Consider the following 19,681-nt stretch of genomic DNA (forward strand, 5'->3'; position numbering starts at 1 on the left):
ACCTGCCAGCCTCCGCAGATCCCACAGCCTGGAGCCCCAGCCCTTCTGACCACCTTCCATGAGAAAGGAAAGTGAATCTCGAGGCTAGTGCTTACCTGGCCAAGGCCAGTCCTCTGGAACACTCGTGAAGCCGTCCGGCAGTGTGCACCCGGTTGTCTGGAACACTTGTGAAGCCGTCCGGCAGTGTGCGCCCGGTTATCTGGAACACTTGTGAATGTGCACTCGGTCCTCTGGAACACTCGTGAAGCCGTCCGGCAGTGTGCACCCGGTTGTCTGGAACACTCGTGAAGCCGTCCGGCAGTGTGCACCTGGTCCTCTGGAACACTCGTGAAGCCGTCCGGCAGTGTGCACCTGGTCCTCTGGAACACTCGTGAAGCCGTTCGGCAGTGTGCACCCGGTTGTCTGGAACACTCGTGAAGCCGTCCGGCAGTGTGCACCTGGTCCTCTGGAACACTCGTGAAGCCGTCCGGCAGTGTGCACCTGGTCCTCTGGAACACTCGTGAAGCCGTCCGGCAGTGTGCGCCCGGTTGTCTGGAACACTCGTGACGCCGTCCGGCAGTGTGCACCCGGTTGTCTGGAACACTTGTGGAGCCGTCCGGCAGTGTGCGCCCGGTTGTCTGGAACACTTGTGACGCCGTCCGGCAGTGTGCGCCCGGTTCTCTGGAACACTTGTGACGCCGTCCGGCAGTGTGCGCCCGGTCCTCTGGAACACTCGTGAAGCCGTCCGGCAGTGTGCACCCGGTCCTCTGCATCCATCAGCTATGTCCTTCAGTGCCACCATTCTCTTCTCCCCTCCCAGTGGCAGTGAGGCCAGATGCTGCTGCTGTGCCTGTAAGAGTGAGACTAGCCAGGGCAGCTCGGGTTCTCAGGGTGGGAATCCTCCTGCCGGCACCCCTATCACAGTGACAGGGCACGGCCTGGCAGTTCAGAACTCTGAACAGCTCCTGCATATCATCTACCAGCGGGTGGACAAGGCAGTGGGTCTAGCTGAGGCAGCCCTGGGTCTTGCTCGGGCCAACAACGAGTTGTTAAAACAGCTCCAGGAAGAAGTGGGTGCGCTACGGCAGGGGAAAGTGTGCACCGCTGATGAAGATGGGGAGAGCCGGGCCCGCAGCCCCCCGCCCGAAGAGCCTGGCCTGCTCAAGGGGAGTCCGGGAGAAGCCTGCAAGACACTCTCTGCCGTGGAGGAGGAGTGTGACAGCGTGGGCAGTGGCGTGCAGGTGGTGATCGAGGAGCTGCGGCAGCTGGGGGCCGCCTCCACCGTGGGGCAGGGGCCCTTGGGCTTCTTCGCAGCCCCCCAGAGAGATCTGCGGCTCCCAGGATGTGCTCTGGCTGCGGTGGAGGGAGCCCCTCTGCTCAACCCCGTAAGTAACTCCCGGGGTGACTGATATGCCCACGCTGCTCGGGATGCTGAATCATATGCCTTCCTCTCTTCCACTCTTTAAACCATTCTTTTGCTCGTGCCTGTGATAAAACAGAAGAGCACCCACCAAGTTTCCTCCACTTTCAGGGATAACCAGCACTCCTGTTTCCACCCCGGACCCGTTTTTTTGGCAGGAGGTCGTTTTTGGTACACGCGGTGACGTGGTGCCTCCCACCTTCTCAACAGCTCCACCATGCCATCTTTTCCACAGCTGTCTCGGCTGCTCCACTGGCTCTGCCTTTCCTGGCGAGAATGCCTGCCATGCACAGACGGCTCATTCATATTTTATCACGGCCTTCAGCTTGCCAAGAAGGGCTTCGATGCAGAGAGGGAAGTGTGGAGGGGAAGAGGGGGAAAGGTGGCGGCAGGGGAGTGGAAGGATAAGGACACTAGAAGGCAGGTGAAGGGGAAAAACGGAGTGGAAAGAAGGGGTTTGAAGAAGGAGGAAAGAGTGAGGAAGGAGCATAAAAGAGAGATGGCTCAGCAGTTAAGAGCACTGGCTGCTCTTCCAAAGGTCCTGAGTTCAATTCTCGGCAACCACGTGATGGCTCACAACCATCTGTAATAGGATCCGATGCCCTCTTCTGGCCTGCAGGCATACATGCAGGCAGAGCACTTGCACCTAAAAAATATGCACTCGTACCTAAAAATACATATATAAATAAATACAATTTAAAAATAAAAGAAAAAGGTAAATCTGAGCCTGGCAGTGGTGGCATGGTGGCAGATGCCTTTAATCCCAGCACTCTGTGAGTTCAAGGCCAGCCTGGACTATAAAGTGAGTCCCAGGACAGCCAGGGCTACACAGAGAAACCCTGTCTCAAAAAAAAAAAAAAAAAAAAAAAAAAAAAAAGTGATGATGATTGACAGGATCTCACTCTCTAGCCCAAGCTGGCCTAGAACTCACTCTGTAGTCCCTGGCTTTTCTCCAATTTGCTGGCGTTACAGGTGTAAACCACCATACTGGGTTTCAAGAGAATTTAACTAGGGAAAGATCAGATGAAAGGTAGGCAGAATACTGGGCATGATGGCACATACCTTTAATTGCTTTTCAAGATTTATTTTTTTAATTTTTAATTATGTATGAATGGGGGGGGCACATGTGCACTTGAGTGCAGGTGCAGGGGGAGGCCAGAAGAGGGAGTCATCTCCTGGAGTAGAGTTACAGACTATTACTAGCCCCTCGGCGTGGGTGTTGAGAAGCAAACTCGGGTCCTCTGGAAGAACAGTACGTTCTCTTAACCTCTAACCCATTTCTCTAGCCCCCTTTAACCCCCCCCCCTTTTTTTTTTTTTTTGGTTTTTCAAGACAGGATTTCTCTGTGTAGCCCTGGCTGTCCTGGAATTCTGTAGACCAGGCTGGCCTGGAACAACCACCTTTGCCTCCCGAGTGCTGGGATTAAAGACGTATGCCACCACCACCTAATTGCTTGCTTTTTTTTTTCTTTTTCTTTTCTTTTGGGCCTCGATCAGAAGGACTTGGGCCCCCCACGAGCAGAATTGCTTGCTTTTAATACCAGCACCCAGGAGGCAGAGGCAGGTGAATCTCTGTGAGCTGAGGGCCATCAGGGTGTACGTGGTGAGTTCCCGGTCAACCAGGACCATGAGACCCTGTCTGAATAGGAACATTAGGAACATCAAAGATGTGACAGTGACGAGAGACTCGCCATGATTTGTGGCCAGCCTGGGCTTCATAGTGAGTTCCAGGCCTGCCTGAACTAAATATAGAGATCCTGTCCCCCAAAAAGAAAAACAAATCAAGAATTAGCTGAGGAGAGACTGCAGAGATGGCTCAGTGGTTAAGAGAGCATACTGAAGCCGGGCGGTGGTGGCGCATGCCTTTCAGACCAGCACTTGGAAGGTGGAAGCAGGCGGATCTCCATGAGTTCAAGGCCAGCCTGGTCTACAAAGTGAGTTCGAGGACAGGCTCCATAGCTACGCAGAGAAACCTTGTCTCAAAAAAGCCCCCCCCCCCAAAAAAAAAGGAGTAAAAAAGAGTGCATACCTCTCTTCCAAAGGACCTGAGTTCAGTTCCCAGCATCCTTGTCAGGTGCCTCACAACAGCCAGATCCAAGGGGATCCGATGCCTCTGGCCTCCTGGGACCTGCACTTACATGTTCACATTCACACACAGACATACACACATACACATAATTAAAAATAATAAAAATACGTCTTCTGAGAAGGTGGGGGCAGAGAGCATATTCTGGGCAGAAAAAGACACAGAGATACACAGTGCTATTTCAGTTTTTCAGTGGTCCAGGGCCTTATGAAGAAGAACAGCCTGGCTAAATAGAAGAAGAACAGCAGAGAGGCCCTCAAGGAAGAGAACAGGAGGATGGCAGAGACAGGGAGTAACAGATGCTCCACACTCAACAGCCGGAGGGGAGTCTTCCGCTCTCCCCGACCCTCGGTCTGCCCGCTCTCCTCCCTTTCGCCCCCAACGCGGTAACAGTACCCAGTAAAGAGTAAAGATCCAAACACAGGGTGAATGAGAGGGCGGGAACTCCCAGCCCATCTGCTGGATACGAGGAATGAGCATCTCGACCTCTCCCCTAGACGCCAGCCTCTCATAGCAATGCGCTGCTGCTCTCCTAAAGGCTTAGCTCTGTAGTCGTGGCCACTGTTTCCACTCTCTCTGCCCGGCTTGGGCCTGAGAGACAGGAAACAGGAGGACCCCCAGGCCAGGTGGTGCTCTCCACTGGGGGTTCTTTAGGCAGGGAAGGCTTCCAAGCTGACAGGATGGAATTAGCTTTTAGATGTCACAGCACGGGAAGGAAGCAGCTCCCAGGCCTGTAAATCTCAGCTGCCTCCTCCGCATCTTTCTGTATGTGTGTGGCTCCCCCCACTTTCACTGTTTTGTTTTCTTGGCTGTAAAAATCCCCACTCTCTTCCCTCGGCTGTCTGCTCCGCTCCCTCTCCCTCGCCCTGTGTGTCCTTGACTGCACCGGCAGTCAGCTGGATGCTCAGGCTGAGACTGTGGGATGTGGCTTGGCCCAGACTGGCCCCTCCAAGGGACTAGAGGGTAGGTGAGGAGTCTGTTGTGTTTGGGACATCCTCTCGAGGGGTCTTGACTTTGCATTTCTCTGCTTCGCTCTCCCCTTTTCTCTCATGTCCCTTTTTTGTTGTTGGTACTGTTCAGTTTTCTTGTTTCTGTCCTGCTCCATTTCCCCTTCTTGTTCCCACTTTCTCTCCTGGTGCCTTTCAGACAGAGCTCTTAGCTAGATACATTTCTTGTGTTGTTTGTTATTTTGTTTTCTGAGACAGGGTTTCTCTGTGTAGCTAGCCCTGGCTCTCCTGGAACTGTTCTATAGACCAGGCTAGCCCTGCACTCAGAGATCCGCCTGTCTCTGCCTCCCGAGTGCTGGGATTAAAGGCGTGCGCCACCACCGCCCCTGAGATACATTTCTTTTTTTTTTTTTTGGTTTTTCGAGACAGGGTTTCTCTGTGTAGCTTTGCGCCTTTCCTGGAACTCGCTTTGGAGACCAGGCTGGCCTCGAACTCACATCCGCCTGGCTCTGCCTCCCGAGTGCTGGGATTAAAGGCGTGCGCCACCACCGCCCGGCTGAGATACATTTCTTATACTCAAGAGTATGCCATAAGTAACTGTTCACATAGACCGTCAAAGCATGCCTTGTTCATGTAAGACGTTTTGGGATTAACAACCCAACATTACAGGTCCTGTTTACATAAGAAGAACCTGCCCCGGGGCTGGAGAGATGGTTCAGTAGCTAAGAACACTGGCTGCTCTTCCAGAGAACCCAGGTTCGATTCCTTAGCACCCTCATGGCGACTCACAGCCATCTGTAACTCCAGTTCCAGGAAATCCAACACCCTCTTCTGGCCTCCACAGGCACTGGATGCATGTGGTACATAGATTTACATGCAGGCAAAACACCCATGCACATGGGGTGGGGGAGAGAAAAAGTTGCCAGTTTGCCTGATGTTCTCATAGACGCCCAGAGAAGTAAGTCATTGCCATGAAAGGCTGCTGACCTGGCCTCTTCTACCTTGTTCAATATCCTTGGCCAAGACTCGTGGGTAAGCCAGCCCTCCTCTGCCTGCTGGTAAAAGACTCTTCTTGTGTTCTTAGGTGGCGGATGATTATGTGGCCTCTGAGGGCACAATCCAACGGGTGCTGGTCCCTGCCTATGCCAAACAGCTTTCACCAGCCACACAGCTGGCTATCCAGAGGGCATCCTCAGAAACAGGACCAGAAAATGGCACCAAGCTACCAGCAGCCCACCCTGAGGACATGCTTGGTTCGGCGGCACTGGACAGTGCCTTGGAAGAGTCGGGCCCTGGTGGCAACGGGGAGTTGAGCCGTTCCATGGGATTTATTGGCTCCCCATGCAGAATCCGAGCAACCGGGCAGAAAAACTCCAGGCGCAAGCGAGATCTGGTGCTCTCCGTAAGTGAGCTCGGTGTTAATCATTTCTTCTTCAGTTTGAAAGAGTGGGTTGATTTTAAGCCTCCCAGTAGAATGGATAGTGTCCTGAATCCCTACTGGAATGGGAAGGATCAGGGGAGACATTATTCCATAACTATGGGCAGAGTCTTTTCCATCACCTCATCTTTTAGGCTTATCTAGATAGAATGGCACCTTCCCTTTAAAGAGAGGAGAATTCTATCTCTCAGTGTTCTCATAATTCTGATGGGAAGATCTTTAAGGATCGAATAGACTGACCACCGAAGGGTCCTGTTTTAGCCAATGTGCTGGGTAAGTAACAAGGGACCTCTTGTGTGGGAAAGCTGTTGTCCTGAAAAAGTGCCAAGCCCCACAGAGGTGCTGAGCCTGATGCAGTCTGCCCAATCCCAGAGCTCTGGAGAATCTCCTCATTCTGAGAGCTCTTGGCAGGCAGAAAGGGACTGGCTAGGAAGACTGCCTAATGTTTTATTGGAGAGGATGAGAGCCCCAGGGTCACTCTGCTGAGATGAGAGTCCCCGGTGGTGCGGCAGCCAATGGAACCTGAGGAACTTGTGGAGCCATGGTTCTCAGCCCGGAGTAACTGCCCTCCAGGGACATGTGTAATGACTAGTGACTTTTCAGACCGTTATCGCTGGTGAGTAGGTAGAGGGAGAATGCTTATATCCAACAGGTAGAAGCCAGGGAGGCTACTGAGTGGCCCACAGTATACATTCCAGCTCAACATGTCAACAGCGCAGATGTTAAGAGATTTTCTTCTGGAGGAGCATAGTCTCTTGGATCAACTGTGAGCTCAAGAGCTTTGTGGGCTTTGGGGGGCTTTGTTTTGTTTTGTTCGAAACAGGGTCTCATGAAACTCAAAGTGGCCTCAAAGTCACTGCAGAGTTGAGGCTGACCTTGAACTCCTCCTGCTTTTACCTCACAAGTGCTGGCTGGAATTTTAAACATATATATCATTATATCCAGCGTACTCTGAATTTATTTACTTATTTATTTAGAAGCAGTTGGAATTTATTAAATGTTAATTAATGAGAAGTAGGGGCTCATTATATTAACCCTAGTTGACCTATAACTTGCTGTGTAGACCAGAGTGGCCTCAGACTCATAGAGATATGCCTGTCTTTGCCTCCTGAGTGCTAGGATTAAAGGCATGCACCACCACTGCTGGATTTTGTTTATTTATTTTTCGACACAGGGTTTCTTTGTGTAGCCTTAGCTGTCCTAGAACTAGACCAGGCTGGCCTTGAAACTGGATCTTAATATAGATTGTTAATGTTTTCTAATTGTATTTGTATGTATGTGTGTGTATACTACTTGTGTGCAGGATTCTTCAGAGGCCAGGTGGTATTATATTCCCGGGAGCCAGAGTTACATGCAGTTGTGAGTATCCCAGTGTGAGTGTAGGAACTGAACTTGGGTCCCGTGGAAGAGCAGCAAGGTGTCATAACCACTGAGGCTTATCTCCAGCACTTCTTAATGCATTAAAAAATAAATTTTTATTTTTATTTTCTTTATGTGCATGTGTGAGTGCGTGTGTGCGTGCGTGCATGAGTGCATTTGTACGTGTGTATGTGTGTGTCCCACATGTGTTTAGGTATCCTCAGAGACCAAAGAGCCACAGTTGGAGGCAGTCGTGAGTCACCTGCTATGAGTGCTGGGAACTGAACTTGAGTCCTCTGAAAGAGCAGCAAGCCCTTTAGTTTAGATTTTAAGTAGTAGTGAAGAGAAAGGAAGGTACTCAGTAAAAAAGACATACTTGGAGACTACCTGTAATCTCAGAGTTGGGAAGCCAAAGCAGGAGAATATTGAGTTTGAAACCAGCCTAGGCTATAAGGTAAGTTTGAGGCCAGGCCTGGCACCATAGTAAGAAAGACTATTTCAGAAAAATAAAGGAAAACAAATTATTGAGCATATTGGCTTGCAAGGGAGGAATGGCTTTAGGGCCTTAGAGGGCTAATCTTGAACTCTAGAAGGAGTCCAAGAGCTCCCTCTCTCTGATCTGCTGGGATGCCTGTGGACCAGAAGGACCAGACCAGTGTGCTTAACTCTTTGGAAAGGTGTGGCTGCCAGCCACCCTTGGGGAAGAATGTTTATTTTTAGCTCTCTCAGGAGGTAGATGAGCCAGCAGCCTTTACAGTCTTAACACCTACTGTCTAGAGGACTTTCCCTTTGCACTTCAAGCCTGGTTTGATTTTTTTATCACCTGATCTCTTCCAAACTACTTATCTTGGAAGATAGGTAACTCCTTTTCTTTTTTGTGAGAAGTCACACTTTTTATGAAATCATTCACTTATTCCTTTGTGATTGCTTACATCTGGACTTTAGTTTCTAGTTTTTTTTAAAGATTTATTTCTTATTTTTATGTGTATAAGTATTTTGCCTTCATATGTTCATGTGCGCCATGTGTAAACCTGGTGCCCACCGAAACCAAAAGAGGGCTCTGGATTCCCAGGACTGGACTTAAGGACACTTTGTATGCTTCCATGTGGGTGCTGGGAACTGAATCCTGGTCCTCTGCAACATCAACCAGTGTTTTCAACTCTCTCCAGGCTCCTTTTTTTAGAGGTACTGTTTCATGCAGTCCAGGCTGGCTCCAGACCTCCTGTGTGGTTGAAGCTGACCTTGAACTGGAAGTCCTGCCTCTTCCTCCCAAGTGTTGGTATCACAGCATGTGCCGTCATGCCTGGTCTCAGAGTGCTAAGGATGGAACCCAGGACCTCATACATGTTAGGCAAGCACCTGTGAACTAGCTACCTTCCTGTTTACATTCCCATTAGAGAGAGAGAAAGAGAGAGTTGCAGTATGTTGTATATGATGAGGGCACACATACGTCACAGTGAATATGTGGATGTCAGAGGGTATCTCTGTGGGGTCAATTCTTTCTATTTTTACACGGGTTCCAGGAATCAAAATCAGGTTTTGGGGCTGTGTGGCAAATACTTTTACCCACTCAGCTACCTTGCTGGCCTCTGGTTTTGTTTTGTTTTTGTTTTATGTTTTTTTTTTTAATGTTTTATCTTATTATTAGTCTAGACTTTATTTGATGCATGTGGATATGTGTGGGTGTTTTGCCTACATGTATGTCTGTGAATCACATGCACACAGTGTCACACAGTGTCCATGGAAATCACAAGAGGGCATTAGATCCCCTGGGACTGGAGTTAGATGGTTATGAGCCACCATGTGGGTGCTGGGAACTGAATCTGAATCCCTTGGAAGGGCAACAAGTGTTATTATCCGATGGACCATCTTTCTAGCTCCCACCCTTTTGTATTTTTATTGACACAAGGTCTCTCTCTGTGATCCAGGCTGGCCTGGAGCTCACTCTGTAGTTCAGACTGGCCTCAGATTTGTGGAGCTCCATCAGCACCAGCCTCCCAAATGCTGAGATTACAGTCCTGAGCCACCATGCCTGACTTCTAAGTAGTCAAACAAAACTGTGTGGAACTTGGGGCTAATATAGCACCGTTCCTCTTCATAGAGTGGAGGCTAGGACTGCTAAAAGCTGATAGTACTTTCCTATTTTGTATAGTCACTCAGCTATAGAGATGGGGGATAGGCTGGGGATTTCTGAATAGGGACTGGTTATCGGTTTTGGTAATCTCCACTGACTGCAGGGGCTTGGGATGAAAATATAATCAGAAAAAGCGAAGCTAGATATAACATTAGTAAATCTAAAACCCTTCATTAAAACTCAAAGTGTCAGGATGGAGAGATGGCTCAAAGTTTAAGAGCACTGGCTGCTCCTCATAGAGGTCCTGAGTTCAATTCCCAGCAACCACATGGTGACTCACAAACCATCTATAATGAGATCTGGTGCCCTCTTCTGGCAGAACACTGTATACATAATAAATAAATAAACAAACCTTAAAACCAAAAAAATACCTTAAAGTGTCACCGGTGGCTCACACCTTTAGTCCTAGCACTTGGGAGGCAGAACCACTTGGATCTCAAGTTCAAGTTCAGGTTCAGGGCCAGCCTGGTCTATGAGTGAGTTCCAGAACAGCCAGGTTTTTCCTGTGTGGAAAAACCAAAATAAGTAAATAACAATGCTCAAAGTGTCAGTTGCAGCATGAACCCTATGACTTTGTGAGTGATGTGGGGTGACTAAGGAAGGTAATGCGGTCTTCAGATTTATTCCCAGGCACAGAGCCTCACTTTGGGAATTAACGCTCTCTCTGGCTAGGACCCAGCTGATGACGTAGACTCAGCTGTGGTGCTCCCTTGCAGGTAAGACAGGCTATCCCAGAGCCCACTCCTGATCACCAGGACTGAGGCTGTTCAGTGCAGGCAAGAAGACAAGGGAAGTTCTTGAAAGTCATCTTCAAATACCTCGTGTGGCTTTACAAGCAAAACCGGATCGGAGTTCTGAAAATAAAACTTTGCTTCTGAGACAGTCTCTCACTATGTAGTCCCAGCTGTCCTGGAACTCTGAAAACAAGGTTGGCCTCAAACTCACAGAGATCTGCCTGCTTCTCCCTCTTGTGTGCTGAGATTAAAGGCATACACCACCATGCTGGGTCCAATAAAACTAACTTTTAAAAATGTATTTATCTATTTTTATGTGTATGGGTGTTTTGCCTGCATATGTCTGTACATGCCATGGAGGACAGGAAGGGCCTCATAACTTCTTGAACTGGAGTTTCAGATGCTTGTGAGCTGCCATGTGGGTGCTGGGAATCTAACCCAGGTCCTCTGGATGAGCAGCCAGTTTTCTTAACCACTGAGCCATCTCTCCAGCCTCCAATAAAACTCTTTAATTAGAAATGTTCATTTGGGGGCCAGGCATGGTGCAAGTCTTTAATCCCAGCACTCAGGAGGCAGAGGCAGGCAGGTCTCTGTGAGTTCAAGGCCATACAGAGTGAGTTCCAGGACAGCCAGGGCTATGTAGATAGATCATGTCTCAAAAAAGCAAAACGAAAATGTTCAGTAGGACTCATTGTGGTAGTGCTAGGAAGGCAGAGGCAAGTGGATGTCTGAGTTTGGGCTAGTCTAGTCTACGTAGAGCATTCCAGGCCAACCGGGACTACATAGTGAGACCCTGCCCCCCTTCCCACCCTTCACCCCTGCCAAAAAAAAAAAAAATGTTCAGTGGAATAAACAGCAGTGATGGCTGCAGGATGGATCAAGGTTAGAGGGTATGGGTTGGACTCCCAACCCCCACATGGCTCACATCTATCTACAACACCAGTTCCAGGAGGTCTGTTGTCTCTCTGACCTCTGTGGACTCCTGTATACATGTGATGCACATACATGTACTCAGGCACACACACAAACACATACAATTAAGTAAATTCGTCAATTTTTTTTAAAGATTTATTTATTTATTATGTATACAGTATTTTGCCTGCATTATGTCTGCACACCAGAAGAGGGCACAAGATCTCATTACAGATGGTTGTGAGCCACCATGTGGGTGCTGGGAATTGAACTCGGGACCTCTGGAAGAGCAGCTAGTGCTCTTAACCTCTGAGCCATCTCTCCAGCCCCAATTTTTTTTTTTTTTTTTTTTTTTTGGTTTTTCGAGACAGGGTTTCTCTGTGTAGCTTTGTGCCTTTCCTGGAACTCACTTGGTAGCCCAGGCTGGCCTTGAACTCACAGAGATCCGCCTGGCTCTGCCTCCCGAGTGCTGGGATTAAAGGCGCGTGCCACCACCGCCTGGCGAATTTTTTTTTTTTTTTTTTTTTTTTTTTTTGGTTTTTCGAGACAGGGTTTCTCTGTGTAGCTTTGCGCCTTTCCTGGAACTCGCTTTGGAGACCAGGCTGGCCTCGAACTCACAGAGATCCGCCTGGCTCTGCCTCCCGAGTGCTGGGATTAAAGGCGTGCGCCACCACCGCCCGGCGCGAATTTTTTAAAGGAAATCGATGTGTATAAACAAAACTGACAGCTGCTTGATGCCGTGAAAGGAAGTGCTGACTCTCTCCAGAGCACCTTCCAGTTTCCAGTTCTGTTGTTTTAGATTTGTGTTTTTCAAGTTTCACGTGTGTACCTCTCAGACTTGCGATAATTTTTCATTTTCTTTCCAGGCTGTCCTGAAACTGCCTCTAAGAACCAGGCTGGCTTTGAACTCAGAGGTCTGCCTGCCTCTGTCTCCTGAATACTGGGGTTAAAGGCATGTGCCAGCCGGGCGGTGGTCGTGCACGCCTTTAATCCCAGCACTCGGAAGGCAGAGGCAGGTGGATCTCTGTGAATTTGAGGCCAGCCTGGTCTCCAAAGCGAGTTCTAGAAAAGGCGCAAAGCTACACAGAGAAACCCTGTCTTGAAAAAAAAAAAACAAAAAACAAAACAAGCAAACAAGGCATGTGCCAATATACCTGATTAGTGGGTCTTCAACCTCAATAGATAATTTCAGAATACACTTATATTCAAAGAAATATAGATAGCTGGATATGGTGGCACATTCCTGTAATCCCAGCATTCAGGTAAGGAAGGTATAGGAGCATGAGTTCAGCTTGACCACATAGGAAATTTACAGTCATCTTGGGGTACATGAGACTTTGGTTAAAAAGAAAAGCAAAAAATATAAACACTTAGATAGCTCTTTGGTTAAGAAAGGATATATTTAAAAATGGTGCTGTGGTAGTCTGAATGTATTTGGCCCCCATAATCTCATAGGGAGTGCACTATTAGAGGTGGATTTGTTGGAGTGGGGATGGCCTTGTTAGAGAAAGTGTGCCCCCGTGGGAGCAGGCTTTGAGGCTTCCTATGGTCGGAATACCACCCTGAGAGTCAGTTGACTTCCTGTTGCCTTCTGATCAAGATATAGCCAAACTCATGTCTGCCATGACCCCTGACATGCTCCCCACCGTGATGACAATGGACTGAACCTCTGAAACTGTAAGGGAGCCACCCCAATGAAATGTTTTCTTTATAAGAGTTGCCATGGTTATGGTGTCTCTTCACAGCAATAAAAACTTAACCAAGACAGGTGCCTAGAAGTCAGGCAGTGGTGGTGCATGCCTTTAATCTCAGCACTCAGAAGGTAGAGGCAGGCAGATCTCTGTGAGTTCGAGGCTAGCCTGGTCTACAGAGCAAGTTCCAGAACAACAAGGACTGTTACACAGAGAAATCCTGCCTCAAAAAACAAACAAAACAAAAACAAAAAGCAAACGGTGCCTAGGAAGTAGATTAAAGGATTGGGAAAGAGAAGAACCCACACACTGGGGCGATACTTTTTTTTTAACCCTAGGGACCAGAGGAAAGTTTCCCTGTCTATTCCTGACCTGATTCTTTCTCCCTCCTAGAAACTGGTCCACAATGTGCATAACCACATCACCAATGACAAGAGATTCAATGGATCTGAAAGGTATGGTCTCTTGAAGAAAAAAAGCTTACAGGGTGCTTTCCTGAGAGGGAAGTGGGGCAGGGGGATGCTGGCTTGTACCAGTCCAGGGAGTTTATTATACCGCTGATTTGTTCTAGGTGTGTCTGGCTTCTCTGGCTCCTCCAAAGTTGTCTGCCTTATAATTATTATTATTATTTTCTCCTCTGTGACAGCATTAAGTCCTCTTGGAATATTTCAGTAGTGAAGTTCCTTTTGGAAAAGCTGAAGCAGGAACTGATGACCAGTCCCCATAACTACACTGATAAGGAGCTGAAAGGTAAGGAACCTGACCTCCCTCTGCTCCTGCTCACTGCTTGCCCCTCCACTGCCCTGCTCTTGGCTGGGAGGGAGGAGGCCTGGGGATGATTCAAGTGGTGTTAAAATAGCACATGGCAGCTAGGGGTGGAACCTCATACCTGTGACCCCAGGGCTGGAGACTGAGGCAAGAGGATCACTTCAAGTTCAAGGCCAAGCTAGGCAATATACAGAGTTGTAGGCGAGCTTGAGAGAGAGAGAGAGAAAGAGAGAATGAGAATAGTGTTTGTGCATTTTAAAACCTTTTGTAATTGTTCTCACCTAGAATTATTAAAGATTGCTTCAAATTGAGATCGCTTCAAATTGCCTTCTTCCCCTACTCAGTTTGGAATGAAAAAGTGAAAAGGACCAGAGTGTCCTTACACATTATATTTAATATAGGGATCGAATCTGAGGTCAGGAGTTAGCCTATTATTGTTGTTGTTATTATTATTAAACAAGGGTCCCACCTGGCTGTCCTGGAACTGTCTATGTAGACCAGGCTGGCATTGAACTCACAGAGATCTATCTCCCAAGTGCTGGGATTAGAGGCATGTGCCACCATGCTGGCTTTGTTGCTGTTTTTTAAAACATGTATTTGTTTTATGTTGCATGTGTGTGTACGTCTAAGTGTGTGCATGTGTATCACTTGTGTGCATGAACCTGCTGAGGTCAGAAGGCATTGGATGCCCAGGAACTGAAAGTACAAATGGCTGTGACCTGTCGTGTGGATGCCGGGAAACCAAATCCAGTCCTCTGGAAGACAGCCAGTTCTCTTAACTGCTGAGCCATCTCTCCAGTCCCAGTCCTTTAAAAAACATATTACAATGACAGGCAGTGGTGGCGCCTGCCTTTAATCTCAGCACTCAGGAGGCAGAGGCAGACAGATCTCTGTGAGTTTGAGGTCAGCCTGGTCTACAGAGTGAGTTCCAGGACAGCCAGGGCTATACAGAGAAATCTTATCTTGAAAAAACAAACAAACAAAAACAAAACAAAATGTATACATTTACTTATTTAGTGTGTGTATTGTGTGTGCATATGAATGCCCGTGTATAATCATCTGCCACAGTATGCATGTAGAGCTCAGAGGATAACTTGTGGTAGTTGACTCCCTGCTTCCAGGGATGGTCATCAGGCTTGGTATCAAGCACCTTTCCCCTATAAGCCATCTTGCCAACACAGAAGCCAGCCCCTCTGTCCCTGATTATATGCCCTGGGGCCAGAGAGATGGCTCAGTGGTTGAGTACTGGCTGCTCTTCCAGAGGACCTGGGTTCAATTCCCAGCACCCACATGGCAGCTCCCAGCAGTCTGTAACTCCAGTTCCAGGTGATCTGATGCTCTCTTCTGGCTTCTGAGGGTACTGTATGGATGTGGTGCTCAGACACACACGCAGGCAAAACACCCATGCACATAGAATAGATTAAATCTCGGCAATAAAAAAAACCACTGCGGTGCAAGTTTCCTACTTTCCTTACTCCCTGTCACGTATACCCGTTGCTGAGGTCCTATGGCAGCCGTTAAAAAGCACTGAGATCCAGTGGTGGAACAGCAGGAGTAGATTTGATGCTAGAGATGAATTCACGGAAGCAGGTGAATCTACCTCTCTGTAGCGAGGGGTATTTGGGAGGAGTTAGTTTTGGAGAGGAAGGTGGGCAGAGGGCACTGAATCCAGGAGGACTGAACGCCCAGCCTGCGGAGCGGTGATCCGACCTTGCACTCAGTAAGCAGTGCGGGGGCTGGGGACCCCTGCTCTAGAAGGCCCCGCTTCTTGCTGTCTCCGTCCTCCAGGAGCCTGTGTGGCCTACTTCCTTACCAAGAGGCGAGAGTACCGCAACTCTCTCAACCCTTTCAAAGGCCTGAAGGAGAAAGAAGAGAAGAAACTCCGAAGTCGCCGATACCGGGTAGGTCTCTAGCCTGCCTTTCAAGACGTGGAACCCTAGCCTAGATCCTAGATCCATAGTGTGAGGGGTATGCCAAAGGTACAGCAGCCGAGAATACGGTTGACACCGGAGGGTAGACAGACAGACGACAGATGGAGGGTGAGCTAACTCAAAGATCCGACTTGAGGACTGGGTACATTTAGGCACAGATTTTACACGCCCTTTCTCCCAACATGAACCCTTTCTACAACCCACCGTCTGTTTCTCCTCCTAATCTCTGTCCCGGGTCTCACCATAGCTCTTTGCCAACCGATCCAGTATCATGAGGCATTTCGGACCCGAGGACCAACAGCTGTGGAAGGGTGTGACCGAAGAGCTGATGTCAGACGAGGAAGACAGTCTTAACGAGCCGGGTGTGTGGGTGGCCCGCTCCCCCCGATTCCGGTCCCAGCGCCTCACCGAGCTCTGCTACCACCTGGACGCGAACTCAAAGCATGGCACCAAAGCCAACCGTGTGTACGGGCCTCCCTCAGACAGACTGCCTTCCGTGGAAGCCCAGCTCCTTCCACCCGAACTTTACAATCCCAATTTCCAAGAAGAGGAAGGAGGAGGCGGCGGCGGCGGCGGCGGCGGCGGCGGCAGCGAGAAAGGACCCGTCTCTCCGTCCTTCGACCAGCCTCACAAGGCATCCTGCCCTGATTTGAACTCATTCATCGAAATCAAGGTGGAAAAGGATGAATACAATCTCTAACAAGGGTCACGCTGACGCCTGCCACTCTCCGCATCCCAGAAACGGGGGGGCTCAGCACAATGAGGCGCCTCCTGCAGATCTGCTTCTCTTAACATAGTGTTTACTTGAAGTGGAAGCTGGAGACTCTGGTGGGATAGCAGGGCAGGGGAGTGCCGCCCCCGCCCCGCCCTGCCCCATTGATAAGCCAGAAAATGCTTATTCCTAAGCATAAACCGTGCCTCGGAGGAGCCTGGGATGAAAAGGGGGGATGGGTCAAAGAAACATGAGGCCTTGATACATGTCCCTATCTCTGACTTTATCTGCCCCCCCCTTCCATTCCCCCTACCCCCAACCCCCTTCGTTGTACCCACAGCTCAGGAGAAACACTGCGGGTCTTGTGCTGCCCTGGAAGCAGAACAGACCTGTCCAGGGTAATACTGCCCCCTGGTGGGAAGTTTCAGTCATGGGCTTTCTCTTCTGAGCAGGGTACTATGGGCTTACCGCTATTTGGAAATTAGGGTCTAGATATGCTAGTTATTGTTTGGATTTTTTTAATGATAGTTATTATTTGTTGGATTATATGAGAAAAATTTATTATTCCAATATTACATGTGAGGAAATTAAAGCTTAACCATTTCTCATGTTGCTGGGCATAGTGACTCATATTTAGAATGCCAGCATTTAGGAAGCTGAAACTGGATGGCCGCTGTCAGTTCAAGACCAGCCTGGGCTACATAGTGAGTTCCTGGCTGGCCTGGGCTACAGAGTGAAACCCTGTCTCAAAAAAACCAAAACAAGGCTGAGCATCGGAGGTGCACACCTCTAGTCCAGCACTCAGGAGGCAGAGGCAGGCGGATCTCTGTGAGTTCCAGGCCAGCCTGGTCTACAGAGCTAGTTCCAGGACAGCCAGTGCTACCCAGAGAAACCGTCTCTAAAGAAAAACAAACAAAAAACCAAAACAAGCCAGGCATGGTGGCACATGCTTTTAATCCCAGCACTCAGGAGGCAGAGACAGGTAGATTTCTATGAGTTCCAGGCCAGCCTGGTCTACCTAGTGAGACCCTGTCTCAAGAAAAACAACAAAAGGAAACCAGCAAAAAGCCACTCCCATGTCTCACAGACAGCTTTTCTTCCATTCTGGTGACCAAGAACACACAGCTTTGTAGCTACTTTTCAGCCTTGTCAGCCAAGCTGTATTTTGAGGAAGGCGAATGTACACACATACATTACAAATGGATTAAGAAGTAAAAATGGCTTTATACTCATTTTGTCATGCAAAAAAATATTAAAACTGAGTGTGATGGTCTACGCTTGTAATTCCAGCAATAGGGAGGCTGAGGCAGGAAGGTCACAAGTTTGAGGACACCCTGACTAAGGGAAAAGAAAACAAAACAAAAACCAAACCAACAGTTAGTGGTTGTTTTTGCTCTTTTGGGGGGCCTGCCACCCAGCTCCCAAATAAATCACACATGGAGGCTTATTCTTAGTTATAAATGCCAGGCCTTAGCTTGGCTTGTTTCTTGCCAGCTTTTCTTAACTTTAAATTATTCCATCTATCTTTTGCCTCTGGGCTTTTACCTTTCTCTATTTCTGTATATCTTTCTTTCTTACTCCATTGCTGGTTGTGTGGCTGGGTGGCTGGCCCCTTGCATCCTCCTCCTTCTCTTGCTCCTTGATCTCTCTTCTTGCTCTTAACAGATTTCTCTCTTCCCAGATTTCTCCTTCTGCCTGCCAGCCCTGCCTATCCTTTCCCCTGCCTTGCTATTGGCCATTCAGCTCTTTATTAGACCAGTCAGGTGTTTTAGACAGGCATAGTAACACAGCTTCACAGAGTTAAGCAAATACAACATGAAAGAATGCAACACATCTTTGCATCATTAAACAAACGTTCCACAGCACAAACAAATGTAACACATGTTAAAATAATATTCTACAACAGAGCACTGGGGAGGTAAAGACAATAGTATCAGGAGGTCAAGGTCTTCCTCAGTCACATAGCAAATTCGAGGCCATCATGGGCTACATGAGACCCTGGCTCCAAACCACAACAGCAATAAGCTGATTCCTTACCAGGTGCCATGTACTGTGTTGGGGCTGTGGACACAAAGTGGATAGGTTCAGATTGTTAAGCTTCAACTCATTGTATAGTCAGGAAGCATGTCAACTGAGTAGGCAAAGGAGAAACTCTGGTAAGGGTGATCGTGGAGTAGTGCAGAGTCCAATAATAAAACATAGCTGGGGTAGCTAACGTTCTTTTGCAGTTGGGAATGGCCTATCCGGGACAGTGATGTTTAAAGGAATGCCAGAAAGAGGGGGAAGCATTAACCAGGACGGGGCAAAGGCCAGGAGAACGAGCAGAACAGAAGAGCAGTACAAAAGTCCAGAGGCCAGAGTGAGGACAGACAACCGTCACTTGTCACTTCTACAGATGCTCTGAAGAGGGCACTCAGATCGTATGCCACAGACAGACATTAACTGGAGGGCAGCGGGAAATCACCAAGAGGAGTTCGTCTGTTCGGAGTCGGGGACTCAAGTAGCTGAGGCTTGCCTTGATATTACCACATAACCAAGGATAGCCTTGAATTCTTGAACCTCCTGCTTCTACCTCTCAGGTGACCATGCTGGTTTTATGTGGTGTTGAGAGTCAAACCCAGGGCCTCCTTCATACTATGCAAATACCTTATCACATGATTTTTAAAGTTAGGAAATGAGATGATCATTTCAACACATTATAAGAATCTCTTGACCTCAGGGTAGAACATGACTGGCAGGAAGTGAGCCTTGACCGTAGCCTGACACTGTAATGGTGGTGGAGGAGGAGGGGGAGGAGGAGGAGGAGGAGGAGGAGGAGGAGGAGGAGGAGGAGGAGGAGGTGGTGGTGGTGATAACTGAGATGTTTAAGAAACAGATTTAATACAACTTGACTTACAGGATTTGGTCAGGTTTGAAGTTGAGAAGGCAGAGGGTCTGGAGAGATGGCTCAGTAGTTCACACAGGATGTTCTTCCAGACAACCAGGTTCATTTCCCAGCATCCATATGGCAGCTCACAACTGCTTATCACTCCAGTTTCAAAGGATCAGATGCCCTCTTCTGGCCTCCTTGGGGGACCAGGCACGCACAAAGTTCACAGACATGCACACAGGCAAACACCCATACAAGTTAAGTAAAATAATAATTGGAGGAGGGGTGGGTGGGGAAAGCAAGAAGAAACAGGACCAAGCTTAGGTTTCTGAGCTAGGCAGCTAAGCAGTTTATGGTTCTTGCTTAGCAAGAGCTGCAAGAGTGGTTTTAGGTGGCTGGGAGAGGACTCCAGGTTAACACAAATACTGGGTGCTTCTGAGGCTGCCAAGTAGAGGTGTGAGCATCAGCGTGGGGTGATTGTCATTGGTTTGTTTTCCAGGAACTGGAGGTTGACTCTTGGACCCAGTACAGAGTAAGCACTAACTTCACTGATGAGCTATACCCTCAGCCCTCTTGTTACTTTGTGTTTTGAGACAAGGTCTCATTACATGGCTTGGGCAAGTCTTGAACTTCTGATCCTCCCAACTCAGGCTTCACCTGGCTAGTCATTTGAGTTTTTAAGTTAAAAAAAAAAGTCTGGGT

The 19,681-nt window shown here is 48.5% G+C and overlaps 1 protein-coding gene across 1 annotated transcript; it reads left to right on the top strand.

Moving 5' to 3' along the window:
- Positions 1-761: 761 nt before the first annotated feature.
- CUNH14orf93 (chromosome unknown C14orf93 homolog) lies at positions 762-16,722 on the top strand. The gene is made up of 6 exons (XM_052733249.1): positions 762-1,364; positions 5,516-5,833; positions 13,093-13,154; positions 13,346-13,449; positions 15,256-15,368; positions 15,646-16,722. The coding sequence occupies exons 1-6, from the start codon at positions 762-764 to the stop codon at positions 16,096-16,098; spliced, it is 1,653 nt and encodes a 550-aa protein (XP_052589209.1). The 3' UTR covers positions 16,099-16,722.
- The last annotated feature ends 2,959 nt before the right edge of the window (positions 16,723-19,681 follow it).

The sequence above is a fragment of the Peromyscus californicus genome, unplaced genomic scaffold, assembly GCF_007827085.1.
Source record: "Peromyscus californicus insignis strain IS unplaced genomic scaffold, ASM782708v3 Scaffold_12__1_contigs__length_115047231, whole genome shotgun sequence".
In the NCBI taxonomy this organism is placed as follows: Eukaryota; Metazoa; Chordata; class Mammalia; order Rodentia; family Cricetidae; genus Peromyscus; species Peromyscus californicus.

Excerpts from the sequence above, each read along its gene's own strand:
- CUNH14orf93 (XM_052733249.1), top strand. The coding sequence starts at position 762 with ATGTCCTTCAGTGCCACCATTCTCTTCTCCCCTCCCAGTGGCAGTGAG. Across the intron at positions 1,365-5,515 it reads GAGCCCCTCTGCTCAACCCC|GTGGCGGATGATTATGTGGC; the intron begins GTAAGTAACTCC and ends TTGTGTTCTTAG. Across the intron at positions 13,450-15,255 it reads CACTGATAAGGAGCTGAAAG|GAGCCTGTGTGGCCTACTTC; the intron begins GTAAGGAACCTG and ends TCCGTCCTCCAG.